This window comes from Pinus tabuliformis, chromosome 3_2, assembly GCF_031772625.1.
Source record: "Pinus tabuliformis cultivar Carrire ecotype Pingquan chromosome 3_2, CPIR1, whole genome shotgun sequence".
Classification (NCBI taxonomy): Eukaryota; Viridiplantae; Streptophyta; class Pinopsida; order Pinales; family Pinaceae; genus Pinus; species Pinus tabuliformis.
In genome coordinates this window covers 889,408,902-889,427,419 of record NC_142302.1, presented here as the reverse complement: position 1 = coordinate 889,427,419, position 18,518 = coordinate 889,408,902, and the positions used below count along the sequence as shown (strand labels likewise).

The following is an 18,518-nucleotide window of genomic DNA, read 5'->3' as shown; positions in this document are numbered from 1 at the left end:
ATTGTGGGTTTTGGTTATAATGCATTCATTTCAAATTGTTGCTCATATGATTTTGGTTATAACTTAAACTCATCATAGGAATTCATTTCAAATTGTAGCTTCTCTGTTTCATGGGATTTTACTTTGATGATAACTTAACTAGCTAGAAGTCTCTCAATTTCATGGCTTCAAGGGATTCTCTGCAATCTCCTTTGCGTACTTATGCAGCCTCCTCTTCAAAGATTTGAACTAGATGATAGTTATTCATACATTGGCACTGCAGATCCTTACGAAAAGATAGTTTAAATTACACCCAATGATATTATATCAATTGCCATGTATATACAGTTGACAATCTTCCAGAGTTTATATTATTGCATTATGGTTATAATATACTATCACGGTTCTCCTTGTCCTTCTTTTTTTTGAAGTCCCGATTTTCTGCAACATTGTTTTATCGATGGTTCTCTCTTAAAAAAAACTCATTCCTAGCCTTCATTTGTCTCTTATTACATGTCTTCCACTGTCTAATGCCACAATGCTTTAAGACTAATTTATACAAGTAGCTTAAGAATGTTGTCATTCTTAATATGGGCGTAGTATTTCAAGTTTGGTTGTGAATTGTATTCTTATTGTATAAATAGATGTATTGCAAAATTTTTAAAATAATTTGGATTATATTTATATATAAAATTTTAGTAGGCTTATTAATTAAGAGTATGTGTTTCTTTTTAAGAGGTTGTAAGTTCAAATCTAATAACACATGTAGGACAGACTAGCAAGTCTACAAAGGGGGACAATGGTGTCTTCAGGAAAAGTTGGCCCATTTGGAAGGTAGATTACTCCACATGGAAAAGCATGTTCACTATGAGTTCCCCCATCACCTGGTTTAGGACTGGACAATCCAACTTTCGTAACATCTAATGCATAATGGCTCTTGATTTATTTCATTTTATGTTTTTTTTCCTTTTAATTTCTAGAGGAATCGATAACTAGGGTAGTCTTATACTCATGTGATACGATGTGTGGCCATTTCTAATCATTAGAACCTACATATAATCAAATTTCAAAGCAACTTTGTGGGGTTGACTCCCTTGTCTTAGCTAAGATGGATCCCCATATAGCATGGTGCAAGCTCACAACTTTTCTAAAGAATGTGGATTGAACAATGTGTAACAAAGATTGGAAATTATTTGCTTCAAGCACAAAAGGTACAAAAATGCACATGTAAAGTTATGTTGTTGTTGTTGTTGTTGGTTTTTTTTTAATGTGTCAAACATTTTGTTCAAGTAACTTAATGATAATTATGAAATTTATGTATCACACCAATCCTTCTCCTCCATTGTACCTTGACATACAATAATGCATAAATTAGCACATTCAAAATCAAATTATCTGTAGGTAGAGTGTAAAATAATGCAAGATTTTGATCAAGTAATACAGTTCCATATTGAAAAATGGTAAAAAATGACTATGAGAGGAGAAATAAATATGCCCCAAATCCGTGTGGAAAGGAAACAATATCAATATCAAATGTACACTTCGCAACCTTTTTCCACTTTTTGGGAATAAAGTCTACTTTTTGAGGCATAAAAATCCTTTTGCATTTATTTATAGGTCCCTGCCTAGTCAAATACATAGCCAAGTCTCATAGAATATCATGCTGAATAAAGGAAAGCTCATGGTTGCTACCATAAGATTTCACCATGGTTCCTCTGAATAGTGAATTAAAGTTGCTATGTCAACTAAAAGAATTATTTAATCAATGCTCAACAAAAGATCCACTTCTCTCCTATCAAACAATGTAACATTGTTATGTCAGTGACTAGCTCTATTGATATATCGATTCCGTAGCTATGCTTTAAACTAGTTCATCCAATGGTAAATTTTGAATTTGTTATATTGGAAAAAATCTTTGAACATCTTTTTGATCAAATATTTGCTATTGGAACTTGAAAGATAATCTTTGACAATTGAGAGGCAATTTATGTTGGAAAGGTTATACAATCTATAAATTTCTCATAATGTAAGTGATTTCACTTTATCTTCTAGCTTTGAATGACATTTTGTTTACTATTTTTTATATTCAATGATCTTTTATATTTTTTTTTCACTATTGGTTCACGGATACCCATGGTCAGTGGGTCCGCTACGTCCAGGATCGAACAATGCTAGGGTGGACCCCACCCAAAGGGGGTCACACCCCTTGGCCTATTTACCGACTTGACCCCAAGAGCTTTCGGGTGGCCTGACCCCAAGAACTTTCGGGTTTCGACCCTGTGACCTCCCATTGGGTTCAATGATCTTTTATATGTTACGATTCTTTTCAAATTTATGTCTTATGACGTTTCCTTTGCAACATCTAAAATAATTACTATTTTTAATAATATATAAAAAAATATTTATTTTTATGAATAAATATCTATAAAATAATTGCTGGTTTATAATATTTATTTTTATGAATAAATATCTACATTTATATGGAAGTAATTGATTATTGACCAATTCAATCAACTTCAACTAATCCTTACCAAATACTAGACAAATTCAAACTCCAAACACATGAAAGGTAAACTATGCCATAAAAGTTTAAAACTTACCGTTCTCCAAACGACAACTAAAATCTGTTAACACGTCATTCCGATGTTTCAGATAAAATTTTCTAGTGGTTCATAAGGCTGGTCCGCTAAAATGCCAATATGTTGTACGTCAGCGATGATATCATTCAGTTTTATATGATTTTAGCTTTGCCTCTTCAAATCAGCAATGATGTCATTGGGTGTATAGGCTCTGAAAATCGACTCCAACACGGAAACCACTGGACCGCACCGCTTGGCTATATATACCTCCCACACAAAAGTCTCGGAGGAGGAGAAAAAGTAGAAGAAGATGGCATTGGAAGGACGAGTGGCCATTGTAACAGGTGCCTCCAGGGGGATTGGTAGGGAAATTGCCCTCCATTTGGCGGAAAAGGGAGCCAAATTGGTCGTCCATTACTCCTCCAATCAAGCCGCAGCGGAAGAGGTGGCCTCCAAAATCAATAATTCTGCTTCTTCCGGTGACGGTGTTCGGGCGATTGTGTGCAAAGCCGATGTGGCAGAGCCCTCCCAGGTCGCCCACCTATTCGACACGGCTGAGCAAACGTTTGGGACCCTCCACATCGTGGTAAACAATGCAGGAGTGGCCGACTCAAACTATTCCTCCCTCCCACAGACCTCCGATGAGGACTGGGACAGGATTTTCCAAGTGAATTGCAAAGGGGCTTTTCTTTGTAGCAGAGAAGCTGCTAACAGGGTTGTCCGCGGTGGCGGTGGCCGCATCATCAACCTAAGCAGCTCCCTGGTGGGGTTACCGACACCGGGGTTCGGCTCCTACACGGCCAGCAAGGCGGCGGTGGAGATGATGACGAGAATCCTGGCGCAGGAGTTGAGGGGCACTCACATTACTGCAAATTGCGTGGCGCCAGGCCCTGTTGCCACTGATATGTTCTTTACCGGGAGGAGCGCGGCGGCGGTGGAAGCGGCGGCCAAATCCAACCCGTTTGATCGGTTGGGGAAGGTGGAAGACGTGGCTCCGGTGGTTGCGTTCTTGGCGAGCGATGAAGGAGAATGGGTTAATGCTCAGGTCGTCCGGGTCAATGGAGGCCGGGTTTAATTCATAGAACTGGATGGTTTCTCTCCACATTTTATTTTTTCTGGATTATTATACTGTGCTTTCAGACTTCACTTGGGGTTTTAATGGATTGTGTTCACTCTTGTGTTTCAAGTGGTGTTTTGTTCATAAGATAAAGTAAATATTTAGCATACATTAAATTTCTGCTTTGGGTATTTAAGAGGTGTATGATGTGTACTGCAATTAATATGGGGCTGAAATATTACCGTTCATTTTATACATCATCATATTTAAAATTATTTAAATTAGACAGTATAAAGTTGAAGGTACAGAGAATTACCTTCTAATATGGTGTTTAATGATCTCCTAAACAAGATGTTCATATGCATTTATTCCGTGATTCCAGCGAATAATGAGTTGAAACATTTCTTAACAATAGACCCTCCATATCAATGTAGCACTTTCTGAAATTATTGTAAATAGGAATTCAAACAATGTTTTTACTGAGGAAGAATTCTTAGGTTTCTTATTAAAAATGTAGATATAAAAGATGTTAATTTAGTATTCAACATAGTGTTGAATGTTGTATGAGAGTGGATGTGCATCCTCAAATTATTACTATTAATCATCCAATTATGCATATCCACTCTTACGCGGTGAATGTTGGTTAGTAAGGTGGATAATTTTCACCTTTATATTTATGTCATACCATGCAAATAAAATCTCAAATGTGCTACGTAGGTGGACATGTATTGTTGAACATTATCATTAATAATCCTATGACACATACCCACTCTCATGCAACATTGAATGTTGTGTACTAAGGTGAATAATGTTTGCCCTCGTGTCATATTTGCCCTCGTGTCATACCATGAGGGTGAAAGCTTGAGGCGCTCGTGTCATACCATGAGTGTGAAAGCTTGAATGCTTTGATTAGTTTTTCTTGTAAATACTATGTAGTGAAATGACTTTTGCTGGTAAGTACCATGTAGTGAAATGACTTGACACTAGCTGATAGAGAAAATTTGTGGATTTGGGAATATGTGTTGAGGCAATATATAGGATATAGGATGTTGAATGTTTTAAGGGAGTAGATATCAAAAGAAAGGAAGAAAATTATTTTAACTATTACTCAGTTAAAGATAAAAATAAGCTTAGTGAAATGAATTGACACTAGCTGATAGAGTAAATTTGTGGATTTGAGAATATGTGTAGAGGCACTATATAGGATGTTAAATGTCTTAAGGGTGTAAATATCAAAAGAAATGAAAAAAATTATTTTAATCACTATCAGGCTAAAGATAACTTATGGGACAGATTGTTTTTTCTTTTTCGATGGAATTTGGCTAAAGATAGCTTATAGGACAGATTGCTTTTTCTTTTTCAATGGAATCTTTGGAAGGCATGAGAGCTTCCAATTACTTAGTCCTCAAACATTGCATATCATGGACAAAAGGGAAGGAAGTGGAGTACTGAGGAGAGGACATTTTGCCTTATCCAATGTGCAAAGGAGTCATGGACGAAAGTGAAAGAAAAAACATTTTGCTTGTGGTGAGGGAAGATTTAGTTGAAAGATTAATCCATTGTAAGAAAGTTTTGTGGCAAAAAAGTGAGTTTTTATTTTAAATATTTCCCACATTCTATCCACAAAAAACAACAAAATTAAAAAACATTTACTTGCAACCAACAATATGGTCACACTTCATAATAAACGAGTGTAAAAAATACTAAATGCAACAATCACATGCAACATGATAGAACACACCAGAAACCCAACTTTAATAAGAATCAAGATGTCCACTAACATAGAAAAATCTTTAATAAGAATCCAGATGTCCCTCACATAGAAAATTTTTATTATGTATAAAGTAATATTTAATCTAAAAATTCCAACTTATTAGTTATAAAAAATTATCAATACATCACTTAAAATCATTACCATTTTCTATAAAACCTAATCTAAACCACCAAAAATAATTACATCTCTGGTTAGTGACTTTATAAACATATTAACCTTCCCTGGCATATCCAGAATCCAAACCATGTTCCACTTATAACAAGGTGAGGCATACACATGGTCCACTTAAAATAGCATGGATGTAGACATAAATCAAGAGAAATGGCATTACCAAAGATAATAATAAACATTATACATGCTCCATTTAAAATAGCATGGATGTTGACAAAGACATTATCAAAGATAACAGTGTCCAAGAAAAACTATACTTTACAGAACTGTCATGACAGTTCCTCTCTGCAAGGTTCTGTTCACGGACAAAGCTTTCAGGAGAAAAACTATTATTATACAGAACTGTCATGACAGTTCCTCTCTGCAAAGTTCTGTTCACGGACAAAACTTTCAAAGTTTTCAGTAAAAGAGCAAAAGAGCATCTTCCTTCATCTGCTGGAATCGAGTTTCGTTGTCGCTGCACCTTCTTTTCACACAATTTAAATAACCTCAATGAGTTGCAAACTTCGAGTTTCGCAGTCCCTGCACCTTCTTTTCACACAATCTAAATAACCTCAATGAGTTGCAAACTACTAGCAAATACAGAGGTCACAATTCCCATGGTTTTGAAGCTCCACAATTTTCCTGCAAACTACTAGCAAATACAGAGGTCACAATTCCCATGGTTTTGAAGCTCCACAATTTTCCTGTAATATCATTATTTGTTATAATCAGCCCTCAGTGGATATCTTTGCTAAAGCTTACAGAACATCTTTATATTAATGGAAATGTACAAAACAAATATACAGAAAATCTACCATTTACCAAAAATACAAGGCCTATATATTTTATGAGTATATATCAGGACATCAACAGGTGGAGTGAGTTGTTTGTGGGTGGGCCTATGCGAGAGTCAATGCAACCTTGCATGAATAAAGTCAAAAGGCTTGGTCTCGCACCATGGAGTAAGTTTAAATTTTACAGTGATTTCTCGCAAAGGATGCAAACCATACAAAGATAGCATCAACAGGTGGAGTGAGTTGTTTGTGGGTGGGCCTATGCGAGAGTCAATGCAACCTTGCATGATTAAAGTCAAAAGGCTTGGTCTCGCACCATGGAGTAAGTTTAAATTTTACAGTGATTTCCCTCAAAGGATGCAAACCATACAAAGATGGCAGCATTTTTCTTTCAAATCTCTCTGCAGTTCCCAACACCCAAATGCATGCAGTCTACGAAAGGCTAAGGAAGCACTTCTCCTACTTTGATCCAAACAAAAGTTTTCCAATCTACCTGGAGAATGCTGGCACAAGCCTGCGCCCCAATGTGGTGATAGATTCGATGGCTAATTACATGAGATCTATGTATGTTCAAATAGGGGCTGGATATGAGCTATCCATGAGAGCAAAAGAGGTGGTGGACTCTGCTCATAAATTCATGAAAACATTTGTGAATGGTGATGAAGTTGGAGAGGTTGCATAGCCATTGTTACCTCAATGTCCTCAAGGAAGGGGATGAAGTGATTGTTCATGAGGCTAATCAAGAAGCAAATGCTGGTCCATGGGTTAAACTGGCAGAACAGAGAGACCTCCCTATCAAGTTTTGGAAGGTGAATGAGGATTTCAGCTCAAGCTTGGACTCACTTGGTCGGCTCTTATCCACTAAGACAAGAATTGTAGCAGTAACCCATGTTTCCAACGTCTCGGGAGCGATCCTTGATTTGGAAAGAGTGGTTAAATTTGTTAGGGATGAGATGGGTTTCATCATTATCACATACAGTTCAATGAATATGTCATATGTGCTGGAAATTATGTGTCAGTAACACCAGATCACTAGACATGCTTTCCTAGCTCTCAATCAATTTATACACAAGCTTGCAAGAACAAGGATGCCTGACTTGACGACAAGAAACTTCCAATACAATCACAATTTATACACAAGCGTGCAAGAACAAGGATGTCTGACTTGACGACAAGAAACTTCTAATACAATCCCATGGAATGACCTCTGGGCTGGTTGTCTAACAGGAGATGTAAAACACTTTAATGAACAAAATATTGGTTAGTGATCAGTGAATTACTATAATTTGCAGCAACTGTTTGTCAGAAAAAAAAAAAAAAAAAGAAGCAGCAAAAATGCCTTATTTCTAAATAATGTTATTTGGGAGGGGGTGCAAAAACAGGAGCAGGGGCGACATTTTCAGAAGCTCCCGGTTTGGGACCGAATCCCAGAGCATTTTTTATATAATATATATATTTTTTATATTTTGATACATATATGTCAACAAAAACATGTAGAATAATGAATTATATATAAAAAACATAAAAAAACATAGATTGAACCATACAACAACAATCATTTAGAAGTTATAATCTTCATCAACCACGTCCACAAATTAGTTACATAGTAACATACAACATATTGAGTCTCATGATTCATCAATCATAAAGTTTCAAGTTTTCAAAATTCAATATACAACATTTATCATCATTGATCACCAAAGTTGTACTTGTAAGCTAAGTGTAACCATTACAACAAATAATATCTAATATGAAATGAAATGTTATAAAATGAAATGAAATGAAACAACTTTCAACTTTCATGAGGCATCATATTCATAATTCATTACTAATGAGTTATAATTGCCAACTTCAAACTTAAATTGTTATATATTGTTTAAAAAATATCATAATAAATATGAAAGAGTCAATAGTTATAAAAGTTACTAGAAACTAGAAAAGAGAAGTAAATCTATTATCTATTTCTTATGCTTGGGCCTCTTGCCACCACGAGGAATGTCTAATTTTTTAGTCTTGTTGGAAAATCAGGGTCTTTGGCATTAATATCACCCTCTAAGCATTAACATAAGATAGAACAAGCATAGCATGTCAATTCAAGATTTTGTTTGAGTGATGCGTACATTTTTAGGAGGGTCATGATAGAGGAGTTTGACAACCAATGTCACTAACATCAAGGTACATAGAGGGATTGGTGCTCTTGATTAAATACAAGTTCCATACCCTAATACATGACAAAATTCAATGGAAACATTGCAATCCCTCAGTCCTAAAATCCTGAAAAACTGATAATTCCGTTGGATTTTGAATAAAATCTAAAATTCTACTTTCTCCATATGAAATCCAATGAGGCCGGAACCACTCTCAAACATCCTGAGTCATTTCATGGTAATGTTAAAAATTTAAGTAAAAGTGACATTCTCCTTAAGAGACTCACAATCTTGGTTGGGGAAGCTTTTGCCGAGTAACATTACAATGAATAGCATATCAATACTAAGGCCTAGACTTGATCATTACGCTGCCCCACTCAAAAATTATTTGTTTCTTTCAAAAAAAGATTGCATTTCAAACATTATTACAAAAAAAAATTGCAAAAAAAACAAAACGCTCCCAAAATCGCTCCCGAATAAACAAGGAGCGAAATTTCTTTTAGAAAGCGCGCTCCCGAGTCGCTCCCGCCCGGAGCGCAGATTGGGAGCGGGAGTGGGGAGAGCGCTCCCCCGCAACATAGTTTCTAAATAACTGGACTTCTATTGTTAAGTGTTGAATAGATGGAGTTCCGGGTGCTTCACAACTTGGTATGCATGAATTTAATACAAGATTTAGGCAAAAGGAGGGAGATCCTAACTCAGTAGAAATAATTGAATTTCTTCCCAAAAAAAATGACACTAAAAGTTACTAGAAGCTTTGAATGAGCTACTGCTGACCACAAAGCTGTTGCAATATTCTCTCTCATTTCTAGTGTTGTATTCTCAGCTCTTTTCCACCAAGAAGAGACTCACAATCTTGGTTGGGGAAGCCTTTGCCGAGTATCATCCATTGAACCTGGTTGTTTTGTAGTGAGAGACATGCCTCATACGGTTGTTGTAGGATTCATCAAAGCTGTACTCGAAAGTCTGAACACCATTATGAATATAATATTAAAATGCCATTTCTGGAAAACATTCCAGAGGATTGGAAGTACCTGGAGAAAATAATGGTTTCTTACCAAGAATAAGGAGAGCATCTGGAGAGGCACCAAGGATGGGAAGCACCAGGCCACCAATTATCCCCGGGTTGATGACTGCCAGAAGCATATCACTCCCATCTGACAGAAGCTCAGCAGCTTTCAGCATTAAAAATCCACAGACAACCACTAAAAACAGGTTCCCACCCAAAGCTGTTGAACATGGTCATCTACTTTCTTGAAATCGATATGTTATTGAGATTTGTGAAACATACAAGTAGTTCTCTACAGGGCAACGACGTTTCTCTCAGTGGAAAGGATCAGTTGTAGACCCAGTTGTCGATGCATTTTTGACCCAGAATGTTTCTGATCATCTTTCAAGGTAAACGAATATCTTCTTCATTGCTTTATATAGATTACATCTCAAACTATGAATTTTCTTTTGATGCCACTATAAATTCTAGAAAGGAGAACAAGTTAGAAATAATTAATTCCTACTTGTTTATGGTTGTAATTCTCCATTTGAGAAGTTTGTTCCTATATAATAGGAATTTAGTTTCTCCTAGTTTAGTGTGTGGTTGAGAGATTTGAGAGAATCTCTCAACCACACTACTGTATGTCTAAGATAGCATTCCTATCTTGAGACTATTGATTGTATAAATATGTGTGTAATTTCCTCATTCAAATTAATAGAATATATTATTGAGTGTCTGTGATTTTATCTTGGTATCAGAGCAAGAAAGTCGAGCAAGGCGCGCGCTGTTTGGCAGCGATCGGATTGAAATACATATTGAGATTAACCACTTCAATATGAAGTTATTTTGTTAGAATTGGCTATTCTAACAAATGACAGGTTCATGGAAATTCCAAGAAGTTATTTGACAAAGATGCCCAAGATGTGAACAATGAACAGATGAGGTAATGAAGCAGCGACAACATTTATGGTGGACAACAAAGTAGATGTTTGTTTGAGTTAGTGTGGCTTGTGGAATAGACTCCCTAGCATGTTATTTTAATAGTCATTGTATGTACCCAGAAACTCCAAAATGTGGAATTAGATGTAAGATTTTTAAAGGCATCTGAAAGTTCGTGGTGATCTTAAAACCACTTTGTAATGGTTTATGGTCAGCCTGAAACCATCTTTTGTCACTGTAAAGTGATGGTTTGTAGTGAGCCAGAAACCACATACAGAGCCTTAGTGGCTACAGGATTTGCCCGGTGGTCGCAGATAGGATTGCCCGATGATGGCAGAGCCTTAGTGGCTACAGGATTTGCCCAGTGGTGGCAGATCGGACTTGCTCGGTGGTGGCATATTGCCTGAGTGGCTAACGTGTACACGGGAGCTTTGTGCTCGAAGGAGCAGGTGGATTGCAGTAACACCTGGCTCACGGTCTCAGATATTGGTGTGTCTGAGCACAAGAGGGTCGGCACACTTTTCTATCTGATAGTTGCGTCGAAAGGCGCAATCAGTGCAACTGTTTGCGATTGTTATATGGACATGAATATTTGGCTTAGAAAGGCACTTATCTCTCTTTATTTTTGGAAGTCCTGTACATGCAATTCGCGTGATGGTGGTGGAATTTGTCGATCATGACAAGTAGTCATTAAGGGGGGAGTTAGAAATAATTAATTCCTACTTGTCTATGGTTGTAATTCTCCATTTGAGGAGTTTGTTCCTACATAATAGGAATTTAGTTTCTCCTAATTTAGTGTGTGGTTGAGAGAATCTCTCAACCACACTACTGTACGTCTAAGATAACATTCCTATCTTGAGACTATTGATTGTATGAATATATGTGTAATTTCCTCATTCAAATTAATAAAATATATTATTGAGTGTCTGTAATTTTATTTGAACACTGTTTACATATTATAGCTGTGATTTCACAAGCCACCGACGTTTCTCTCAGTGGAAAGGATCAGTTGTAGACTCAGTTGTCGGTGTATTTTTGACCCAGAATGTTTCTGATCATCTTTCAAGGTAAACGAATATCTTCTTCATTGCTTTATATAGATTACATCCCAAACTATGAATTTCTTTTTCTGATGCCACTATAAATTCCAGAAAGGAGAACACTGTCTACTATTATAGCTGTGATTTGACAAGTAATTCTAAAAGCTAGTTTATGTCTTCTGCAGCTCAGCATCCATATCCCTTGCCTCACGATTCCCCCGTGTCGAGAAGAATGAGGGTACTCCATGTGACCGCAAGGATTTGGGGGAATCTGAGCTGGAGGTGAGCACACTTGCTTATGAAGTAAGCCAGACAGAGGAAAACCCAGGTCAGCTATTATCAAAACAGATTCCTGAGCACTCCCCAGTGAGCCCTGGGAAATTAACACCAATAGTTGTGCTACTTTGTCCGAAGCTGGACGTTCACCAGCGACAACAAATTGTGGGAAAGACTCCTTCACAGAGATCCCATGTGATAAGATTCTAGTTTCAAATATGGTACCTCAAAACATGGCTTCTTTCAAAGATGTCCTAGTTAAAGAAAGCCAGCGAGTTGATCTGAAAGTGCAGAATCCGTCAAAGCCTACGATTGCACAGTTAGGGTATCAAGGTAATTATAATCATGACAAGCAACCCTTTGAAGATGATTGTTTCGATTGCGGTAGTGGTCATGAAAATGCCATCAATAGTCATCAATAGTTTTGAGTTTCACAAGGGGAATAAGGCATCAGTTGGGCAAATTTCAACTCAATTTAGTCAATCTTGTTAATACAATCCCAACAGGTTGGGAGAATTTTATGAATCAGCTGGTAATTTAGTCAAACTTGTTTCAGTACAATGTCAACAGGTTAGTCTTCAAAAAGGAAAATTGACCAAGGGCAGCAGTAATAGTTTGGCTAGTAGCTAAGGATTTGAAAGAAACAGGGGCATATAAAGAATGGGTTTTCTGGGGTATTTATAAATTAATGGTTTTAGAGAGGGTTTCTTCTGGACTTAGTCAATTCCAGAACTAAGTTGTTGTACGATAGTGTAAGACTACTGTTTCTTCTTCTTCTTCAAAACTACAAATAAAACAGGTGTATGCAATTCTTTATCCGCTGAAACAGGTGTATCACTTGCGGCACAACACCTACTTTTTTGTGGCCCCTGCCTTTTTAAATTTCTCTGTATTTGATGCTTGCCTCAACCAAAACCAAGTAATAGACTGAGCTAACATAAGACTGCTCAAAATCCGATATAAAAAATTCTTCAATTGCGAATAGAAAGATATATACCCATCATAGAAAGATATTAGTCTTTATTACTTAGTATTTATAGTGAGAAATGGCAGATTACTTTCCTGACACAGGCTTTAATGTCCTTCATCTACATAATCATAACTTCCAAGTAATTTCTTTGTATAATTGCTAATCCATATAAAATTCAGGACAATTCGTGGGTCTACTCTATGAGAGAACTCATTGGCTTGGACAAGAACAAGATGAAATTCAAAGAAGGATGACAAATGTTAACTTAACCATCAATCTTAGCCAGAAACCAAGAAGGAACATGATACATTGTACCAATTCAACCATAGATTAAGGATCTAACTCTAATGACCCACAGACATACAATGAAAACATAGACTCTGGAATGGAAGATGAAAACATAGACTCTGGAATGGAAGATGAAGGCATACTAGGCTTTGGTGATTGGAATTTTTGACACTGAAGTTAATTCAGAAACTCTTGAAAAATTGGCAAAATGAGCAGCATGAGCTCCAGACTAAGTCTTCTTCACATTTCTTTTACTATTTTAGGAAAAAAATGTAGCAAAGTCAACATAGCAAGGGGGCAACATAGCAGTCTGGGAGTAGGGCTACGTAGAGACAGACAGGCTAATGTGCCAGAAATAGTGAGCCAAAATGGCAGAAAATTATGGTTCGAAAAACAATTATATTAATACTTGTAAAGAACCAACTGAAAGAATTATTAATCCACTGACCAAAGAATAATGCACAACAGATATTGGTATGTATAATCGATATGTGGACATTGGTATGTCTAATCTAGATGTGGACTCTGGGGATAGCTCTCAAAGAAGAACTAGGCTGAGAGCCTAAAAGGAAGCTCGGATAACAACTGATTAGTGCACGCAGTGGAAGCAAAGAATTGATGAGGCAATCACTCTCGAATTGATATTCTATAACATATTAGCATACTTGTAATACAAAATTAATTCAAAATGGGTTATTTTGCCAAAAATCTTTTGTTGAAGACGAAAACAACAAATTGAGCTCTCTCTAATACCAATGAGACCAATGAGAGATTAACGGCTAAAAGTGACTGGAATCTGGGCAAAATAAAATTAACAAATCTTGTAATAGCAGTGTTTGAATCATGTTTTTGATGGTGGAACTGGATTCAGCACCATCAAAAACCTCTGGGCACCCAAAATCTTGAAGTTTGACAATTATAATCTGGATTTATAAAATTCTCTGCTAGATTTTATCAAAATATTACCGAAATTTCCATCATTTTCAAGGAAAAAAAACAGTATAGTTAGACTACTGCTTAAGTTAAAGTAAAGCAACACTAAAAGCAAAATATGGCCTTCTCGATCTTCTAAATTCGTCTTTGTTTCATGGAATTTAGATTCTGTGAAATTGGCCTTCCTTATACTAGAGTAGGCTGGGATGCTTTGATGGCTGTCTGGGATGGCTGGAAGATAAATAAAGAAAGTGCTTCTGGTGCCCTGTGTCCTGCAGAGCTAAGGCAATGGAAAAATTAATCAAGTTTAGGTTCACTCCAACAATATGCTTGTGAACTAGACCTTGGAGGCATTCACTCAGCCATTTTGATCGCCTAGTAAAGCTTGTTCTGTATATCAGGTTTTAAGTATACCTTTTGAGGCAGAGCTGATGGAAGACAAGGGAGAGCCCCTGGAGGTCTTGTGAAGGATGCTTCCAATGCTCTGTGCAAGTCCTCCTGATGCTCTGTATATCAGGTTTTAAGTATACCTTTTGAGGCAGAGCTGATGGAAGACAAGGGAGAGCCCCTGGAGGTCTTGTGAAGGATGCTTCCAATGGTCTGTGCAAGTCCTCCTGATGCCTAAGTGTTTTACATAGCCTACAAATCTGCAATTTGAGGAGAACGAATAGCCGATCAGATAGATATTAGAATTTATTAAGGCCATTAATGAGGCCTGCACCAAAAAGTTAGAACACAGAATCCTCATTGCATAGACTCTCACTTAATAATCTTGCTTTGTATACCAGGTTTTAAGTATACCTTTTGAGGCAGAATTGGTGGAAGACAAGGGAGAGCCCCTAGAGGTCTTGTGAAGGATGCTTCCAATGCTCTGTGCAAGTCCTCCTGATGCCTAAGTGTTTTACATAGCCTACAAATCTGCAATTTGAGGAGAACGAATAGCCGATCAGATAGACATTATACTTTATTAAGGCCATTAATGTGGTCTGCACCAAGAACACAGAATCCTCATTGCATAGGCTCTCACTTAATAATCTCTTTCATGTACTTTCAGTTTAAATTAAGATAAAATACCAATATTTTAAGCTAGAACAATAGAAATATTTATCTTTCTGTCCGTCACAAGAGAAGCACTCACATATAAAAACTCGAAACTTAATGAGACCAGACTAAATCGATCACAGCATAAAATTTAAATACAACAATCCATGTGCATTCTAAATGGTCAATCTAGCTCCAATCCTCATGTGGTGTTCAGAAGCATCCAGCATTAATCATAGAAAATTACAATAACCTATATTAGGAAGCCATTGTTTTGATCCACAAAAATCACCACTACTATCCATCTCAATCTAGTCAACGAATATATTATTCCAAGGTTCCATCAAGTCTGGCAGGACATAGGTGCATAGAAAATTACAATAACCTATATTAGGAAGCCTTTGTTTTGATCCACAAAAATCACCACTATCCATCTCAGTCTACTCAACGAATATATTATTCCAAGGTTCCATCAAGTCTGGCAGGACATAGGTGCAGGGATCTGGAAGACATCAGGAAGCACCGCCCAAATTCTAGGGAACATCTTTGGGCACATCGGGCGGGCTCTCTGATGGGACGAGATTCTGGGGTGAACCAAAATCCCATTTCTCCAATAAAATCGTTTTGAGGCCTGTGGGTTATGGGCCCATAAAACTTTTCAGAATCGCTTCTCACCTTTTCAAGAGCGCCTCCAACGAATCTTTGAAAAAACCACTTCTGTTGTACCCTTGGAACGACCACTTCTATCATAATGGATTGAACACCGTTTAAGCTCGCCAACCTTTGAAAACAGTAAGTTCATATCGTCATTGGAGACTCCATAATCCAAATTGGAGACGTACAATTTTGTACCAGTCTCAAATCCAAGCTGCACGCCAAAGGCTTCCATGCTATCCTCAAACATATCATTCTGCCAAACAGAACCCTTGGCTCGGCCGAAAGACTTGGCAATTGTATATGGCGTAGATTGAACCGGCAGCCCTCCTCCTCTACGCATGGGTCCTCCTCTGCAGCCGCCGCATCTATGAAGAACTGATGCGCACTGTTTAAGCGCGGAGGCCGCTAGGGCTTCAAGTCTGGCTGCTCCTCTTCTCCACATCATCGGTCGACTTGACAAAAACGCCATGGCTTCAAAAAATCCAAATCACTGGCAAACAGTTCAAACAAAAAAAGACGCAGACATAAATTTACAATTACACATTTTCATTATTTACAGACTCAGATTACAATTTAAGGCATCTTAGCTTTAATCAAGAATTCTCCAGCAACTACATTTTTTCCTCTCTCACACGCACAGGCTTTTCTCCTTGTTTCCCCCCTTCACTAATAAAATCTTAATATTTTATTATACATACATTCAGTTTTAACTGAATTTTTAACTAAAATTAGTTCATTAACTGAATTGGGTTCATGGTTGGCCTAGTTGTTCAGTGGAACTGCCTTCATGGTCTTCTGTGAGCTGCAACCAATCTCTGTAATAGCAAGTCCTCCCTGCTACCAGATGCCTTACCAAGCTTCTCTCTTGAGCTTAGTCTTTCGGCATCTCTCCGGTTCTCTCCTCTCGAACCAATTGAGCACTCCTACTCTAGGTTTGCTGCAATTTTCTCACCTTCACAAAATAAATTAAAAAACTACAAGCTTACAAATCTTCAACGAAATTGTACCTCTTCTTTCTTCGCATGCAAAAACTCTTTTCCGCAGGAAATCTTTCCCTGCTCTGATACCACTCGATGGGGACGAAATTCTGGGGTGAACCAAAATCCCATTTCCCCAATAAAATCGTCTTGAGGCCTATGGGTTATGGACCCACGAAGCCTTTCAGAATCGCTTCTCACCTTTTCTAGAGCGCCTCCAACGAATCTTTGAAAAAACCACTTTTGATGTACCATTGGAACAACCACTTCTATCATAATGGATTAAACACCGACCACTTATATCATATTGGATTAAACATCGTTTAAGCTCGCCAACCTCTGAAAACAGTAAGTTCATGTCGTCTTTGGAGACTCCATAATCCAAATTGGAGACGTACAATTTTGTACCAGTCTCAAATCCAAGCTGCACGCCAAAGGCTTCCATGCTATCCTCAAACATATCATTCTGCCAAACTGGACCCTTGGCTCGGCCAAAAGACTTGGCAATTGTATATGGCGTAGATTGAACCAGCAGCCCTCCTCCTCTGCGCATGGGTCTTCCTTTGCCGCTGCCGCATCTATGAAGAACTGATGCGCACTGTTTAAGCGTGGAGGCCACTAGGGCTTCAAGTCTGGTTGCTCCTCTTATCCACATCATCGGTCGACTTGACAAAAACGCCATGGCTTCAAAAAATCCAAATCGCTGGCAAACAATTCAAACAAAAAAAATAGAGACATAAATTCACAATGACACATTTTCATTATTTACAAACTCAGATTACAATTTAAGGCATCTCGGCCTTAATCAAGAATTCTCCAGCAATTACATTTTTACTTTTCTCCTTGTTTTCCTCCTTCACTAATGAAATCTTAATATCTTATTATACATACATTCAGTTTTAACTGAATTTTTAAATGAAATTAGTTCATTAACTGAATTCGGTTCATGGTTGGCCTAATTGTCCATGTGGTTGTCCATGTGTCTTCTTTCTCTAATTTTTTTCTACCAAAGTGTTTGGATGCTCCTGCATCACTCTCCGACATAGAAGACCTCATCTGAACTACTAAAAATATAAAATTAAAATATATGAAAACTGAAACATAAATCATCGAAATCTCAACCTAACAATGACTCAATAATATACATCGTTACATGTAACACAATAAATTATAAATAATACATGACGTAACATAATACAACAATGATGGTTCACAAATTCAGAAGATATAGACCTATGTCATAAGATAACTGATCTAAGAACATGTCAAATGACAAATAGGAATCATTCATCAATGCAATGCCCCACTAATGTTTGCATTCAACCACTGCATGAAGGAATAATGACTAACAATGGTAATGTCACGGAATCATTAGCATTCTAAAGAATTCTCAATGACACACCAACCAACCTTAGTTGCACATCAACAGGTCTCTCCTCATCCACCTGTGCATTGGGTTAACATTCATTTTATTTTTATTTCGCTGTTTTGTCATTTTTCTTTTCTCAGACTTTGGTTAAAAGGAAGCATGGTAGTGTCTTGCTCTTTGAGGGGGGTGTTCCCTACTGCAACATTGTCCAAACAGCAGCAGAGTACATGATCCAGATTATCTTCTAATTCCTCTTGTTCCAGACAACATTCTATTCAGAGTTTCCACCATTTAGCCTCAGATGGTAAAAAAGCAGTTGCTAGTGGACCTTGAGTTACTCTCATTCCTTGTATTCCAGATTTTGGGTTCATCTCTCCCCGTCTGTGTTTATAGATATGAGAGTTTTATTTAGATTTTAGATTAAGGCATTGCTCCACTTTATTTCTTTTACTTTAGGAGCCGTTTCTGAACTCCCACTTTGTATTAATACATTTGTACTCTGCAATCCCATTGACCTTATTTTTGTGGTCATTCGTTAGAAATTAATAAAATTA

The 18,518-nt window shown here is 37.3% G+C and overlaps 3 protein-coding genes across 5 annotated transcripts; 1 reads left to right on the top strand and 2 right to left on the bottom strand.

Annotated features, from left to right (window-relative positions):
- The first annotated feature begins 2,761 nt into the window (after nucleotides 1-2,761).
- On the top strand, nucleotides 2,762-3,811 carry LOC149183476 (short-chain type dehydrogenase/reductase-like). Of its 2 annotated transcripts, XM_089417141.1 has the most exons (2): nucleotides 2,762-3,273; nucleotides 3,367-3,811. In XM_089417141.1, the coding sequence occupies exons 1-2, from the start codon at nucleotides 2,869-2,871 to the stop codon at nucleotides 3,631-3,633; spliced, it is 672 nt and encodes a 223-aa protein (XP_089273267.1). In that variant the 5' UTR covers nucleotides 2,762-2,868; the 3' UTR covers nucleotides 3,634-3,811. The 2 variants fall into 2 exon arrangements, with proteins under 2 accessions (XP_089273267.1, XP_089273266.1); XM_089417140.1 differs by having other exon boundaries at nucleotides 2,764-3,811.
- Nucleotides 3,812-5,248: 1,437 nt separating this feature from the next.
- LOC149183475 (sodium/calcium exchanger NCL2-like) lies at nucleotides 5,249-9,911 on the bottom strand. Of its 2 annotated transcripts, none has more exons than XM_089418746.1 (2): nucleotides 9,542-9,911; nucleotides 5,249-6,184 (listed from the first exon to the last, which is right to left on the bottom strand). In XM_089418746.1, the coding sequence occupies exons 1-2, from the start codon at nucleotides 9,666-9,668 to the stop codon at nucleotides 6,105-6,107; spliced, it is 207 nt and encodes a 68-aa protein (XP_089274872.1). In that variant the 5' UTR covers nucleotides 9,669-9,911; the 3' UTR covers nucleotides 5,249-6,104. The 2 variants fall into 2 exon arrangements, 1 of the variants encoding a protein (XP_089274872.1); XR_016257707.1 differs by lacking the exon at nucleotides 5,249-6,184 and adding an exon at nucleotides 9,070-9,449.
- Nucleotides 9,912-15,640: 5,729 nt separating this feature from the next.
- On the bottom strand, nucleotides 15,641-16,087 carry LOC149183474 (THO complex subunit 4A-like). The gene has a single exon (XM_089414957.1). It carries the CDS (start codon nucleotides 16,085-16,087, stop codon nucleotides 15,641-15,643), a length of 447 nt encoding a protein of 148 aa, XP_089271083.1.
- Nucleotides 16,088-18,518: the final 2,431 nt, after the last annotated feature.